Source organism: Manacus candei, unplaced genomic scaffold, assembly GCF_025592945.1.
Source record: "Manacus candei isolate 608988 ecotype Guabito, Panama unplaced genomic scaffold, ASM2559294v1 h1tg000002l, whole genome shotgun sequence".
Classification (NCBI taxonomy): Eukaryota; Metazoa; Chordata; class Aves; order Passeriformes; family Pipridae; genus Manacus; species Manacus candei.
In genome coordinates this window covers 2,025,086-2,028,532 of record NW_026138050.1, presented here as the reverse complement: position 1 = coordinate 2,028,532, position 3,447 = coordinate 2,025,086, and the positions used below count along the sequence as shown (strand labels likewise).

The window sequence follows — 3,447 nt, the reverse complement described above, 5'->3', positions numbered from 1 at the left end:
GCAAATCTCACTTTGCTTTGGGGCTTTTTTTTTGGCTTTGCATTCCACACATTGGAAAATAAAAAGGGAAAGTCCACACAGGAATTCTGCTGGGAAGAGCACAAGGGGGCATGGTCAGAACCACAAGTCTTCTTGGGAAGATGTTCCTGGGAAGAGGTTTCCAACCAGAGGCTTCAGGAGAATGTCTAAAGAGAGAAATGATTTTTGTTTCTTTTAGTTTCATTTTTCTTTAGGGTTTTTTTCTTCAAAAAAAACCTGGCTCAGGCTCTATATTGAAATAAAGTTGCATATTCTGCCTTTCATTTTGAATTTTGCAGGATGCTGGTGCAACAAACCAAGAGAGCAACGCTTTGTGGCTTTTTTTTGTGGGTGTCTTTTACTCAGAACCTTTTGTAGGGGCTGTTCCAAGAGCAGCCAAGCAGCACCACCAGCAGAGCTGGAGCTTCTCATCTCAGCAGCTTTTGTTTGGTTTGGATGGGGTTTTTTTTCCTTCTTTTGTTTACCTGGTGTCTCTTGTCAGGCAATTTTAGGTAATGAGGGACAGGGGTTGCCTTTTCCACTGCTTGTAAACAGCGGGGACGTGGGGCCACCATTCCCACCTGGAGTCTCCCGGTGCCACTCCAAGCTCGGCTAATAATTAACCCCGGGAAAAGCACCTCGAGGTAACACCGACAGATGGCTCTGATTGGAATCGCTGTGTTAATAATTCCTGTTCCTTTGCTGGTCCAGCTGGCCCTGCTGAAGATGAGGGTGGTGCTCCTGCTGCTCCTGGTGTCCGTGGGGAACGTCGGAGCCGAGCTGGAGAAGGGCCCCCCCAGGCGCCTGTCGTGCGTGCGCTGCTGCGGCCCCTCGGAGCAGCCCGTGTCCATCCTCTCCTCCAGGCACACCAGGATGAGCAGCAGCCCCTACTCCGTGCCCAAAGTCCAGCCCACCATAGACATCACCATCCTCAAAGGTGGGTACAGCCAACCACCCCCATGGCAGCCTTTGCCTTCCTCGCTCCTCCCTCCTCCACGAGCTCTTCCGGCGTGTCCGCCCGGAACGAGGGGTGCAAGAGTCTGTAAGCCATCAAAACCCCAAATCCTGGAAGTTCGTGTTAGAGGTCACACCAAAACTCAGGTTCAGACGTTCTCACTAAGTCACTAAGTGGTTTAAAAACTGAGGGGGAAAAAAAAAAAGGCTTTTTCCACGGTGCATTTCTTGTCTCAGCAAGGCAGACAAATAAAAGTGAAGTGTGAAATGCAGGAGGTGCTCCAGGAGTCCTGTGAGCACAGACAAGACCCAACCACCTCCCCCAGGCTCAAATCAGGCCTCAGCAGAACCAAAAACTTGTGTTGTCCCCGTCTCTGCACCCAGGGGGTGAGGGATGAACGCTGGGTTCGTGTCCCTGCTGTGGTCAGGCCGTGGAGTTCCACCTTTGGACACAGAACATCAGCATCACCAGCTTGGTGCAGCCAAGCCTCCCCCCTGGCTTTATCCTCCTGAAAAATGGGAAAGTGCTCATGTTTGACCACTGTTTCCTGCTGTGTGTGCTGGGAAAGCAGCGCCCCAGCACCTCCTCTGCTCGTTGTCTCCCTCAGGGTGTTCCCGCAGCTCGGGCTCCTCGCGCTCACGTCTCACAAGGTTTTCCTTTCTGCTCGCAGGGGAGAAGGGCGAGATGGGAGAGAAGGGATTCCCTGGAGCAACTGGGAAGGCTGGAGAGAGAGGATTACGCGGCCTGAACGGCAGGAAGGGCCAGAAAGGGCAGCCCGGCCCTCAGGGCCACTCCTGCAAGCAGCTCTTCGCCGCCTTCTCGGTGGGCCGGAGGAAACCCCTGCACAGCTCCGACTACTTCCAGCTCGTCACCTTCGACACCGAGTTCGTGAACCTCTACCAGCACTTCAACATGTTCACGGGGAAGTTCTTCTGCTACGTGCCGGGCATCTACTACTTCAGCCTCAACGTGCACACGTGGAACTACAAGGAGACCTACGTGCACGTGATGAGGAACGAGCAGGAGGCGGCCATCCTGTACGCCCAGCCCAGCGAGCGCAGCATCATGCAGAGCCAGAGCCTCATGCTGGACCTGCAGGAGGGCGACGAGGTCTGGGTCAGGATGTTCAAGAGGGAGAGGGAAAACGCCATTTACAGCGAGGAGTCCGATGTCTACATCATCTTCAACGGGCACCTCGTCAAACCGGCCGTGGAGTAGCCGCTCGCCGGCTCCGGGCCCGAGGCTTTGGTAGATCCAGTAGAGTCTTCCCTTATAGAAGTGCACATCTAGTTCCACTTGGAAGGGTTATAGATCTGGAAGGGTTGTCTGTCCATGCCCAGTGAGGGTGGAGGTGGCTGTTCCAAGGTGCTACGAGCTGCACAAGCACCCACGAGGCTTCAACTCCAGCTCTGCAACCCTGTGTAGACCCCCAGTAACATCCCTACCAAGCTGGCAGCAAGAATTTAACTGCTTTCTCTGCTTTACAGAAGAAATTTTAATTATACCTAAGGACCAGTTATCTGGGTGCTAATTAAGGAATGTCGTTCTTCCTGCTATTTGGGAATTTTTGCATGGTCCAGGAAGGATTATAGATCTGTAAGGGTTGTCTGTCCGTGCCAAGTGAGGGTGGAGGTGGCTGTTCCAAGGTGCTACGAGCTGCACAAGCACCCACGAGGCTTCAACTCCAGCTTTGCAACCCTGTGTAGACCCCCAGTAACACCCCTGGAGGCTTTGCCAAGCTGACAGCAAAAATTTAACTCCTTCGCTCTGCTAGAGAGAAAAAAATTTAATTATACCTAAGGGCCTGGGTGCTAATTGAGGACTGTAATTCTTCCTGCTATTTGGGAATTTTTGCATGGTCCAGGAAGGATTATAGATCTGTAAGGGTTGTCTGTCCGTGCCAAGTGAGGGTGGAGGTGACTGTTCCAAGGTGCTACGAGCTGCACAAGCACCCACAAGGCTTCAACTCCAGCTTTGCAACCCTGTGTAGACCCCTAGTAAACCCACGAGACCCAGTAATATCCCTCCTAAGCTGGCAGCAAAAATTTAACTCCTTTGCTCTCCTTTAGAGAAGAAATTTTAATTGTATCTGAGGTGCTAATGGGTGCTGGTTAAGGAATGTCATTCTTCCTGCTATTTGGGAATCTTTAAATTGTCCAGGAAGGATTATAGATCTATTGTCTGTCCATGCCCAGTGAGGATGGAGGTGACTGTTCCAAGGTGCTACGAGCTACACAAGCACCCACAAGGCTTCAACTCCAGCTTTGCAACCCTGTGTAGGCCCCCAGTAACATCAACCCTAAATTCCAGTTTTGTTCCATTTCGTGCAATATTTCATTCTGAGAGCACAATTCCAGAATTAAATAGCAGCATCTCCACCTGGGAAAGCTTTTCCAGAGGCACAGAGCTGGAAGAGCCACAGCTACCCCTCTGTACTAATACCAGCATTCCTTATAAGAACATCCAGCACGGCT

At 51.8% G+C, this 3,447-nt stretch overlaps 1 protein-coding gene across 3 annotated transcripts; it reads left to right on the top strand.

Moving 5' to 3' along the window:
- Positions 1-616: 616 nt before the first annotated feature.
- C1QTNF8 (C1q and TNF related 8) lies at positions 617-3,447 on the top strand. 3 transcript variants are annotated; one of them, XR_007903052.1, is made up of 3 exons: positions 617-955; positions 1,644-2,619; positions 2,904-3,447. XR_007903052.1 is itself a non-coding variant. In XM_051779090.1 (2 exons), the coding sequence occupies exons 1-2, from the start codon at positions 676-678 to the stop codon at positions 2,189-2,191; spliced, it is 828 nt and encodes a 275-aa protein (XP_051635050.1). In that variant the 5' UTR covers positions 617-675; the 3' UTR covers positions 2,192-3,447. The 3 variants fall into 3 exon arrangements, 1 of the variants encoding a protein (XP_051635050.1); XR_007903053.1 differs by having other exon boundaries at positions 1,644-2,903; positions 3,194-3,447; XM_051779090.1 differs by having other exon boundaries at positions 1,644-3,447.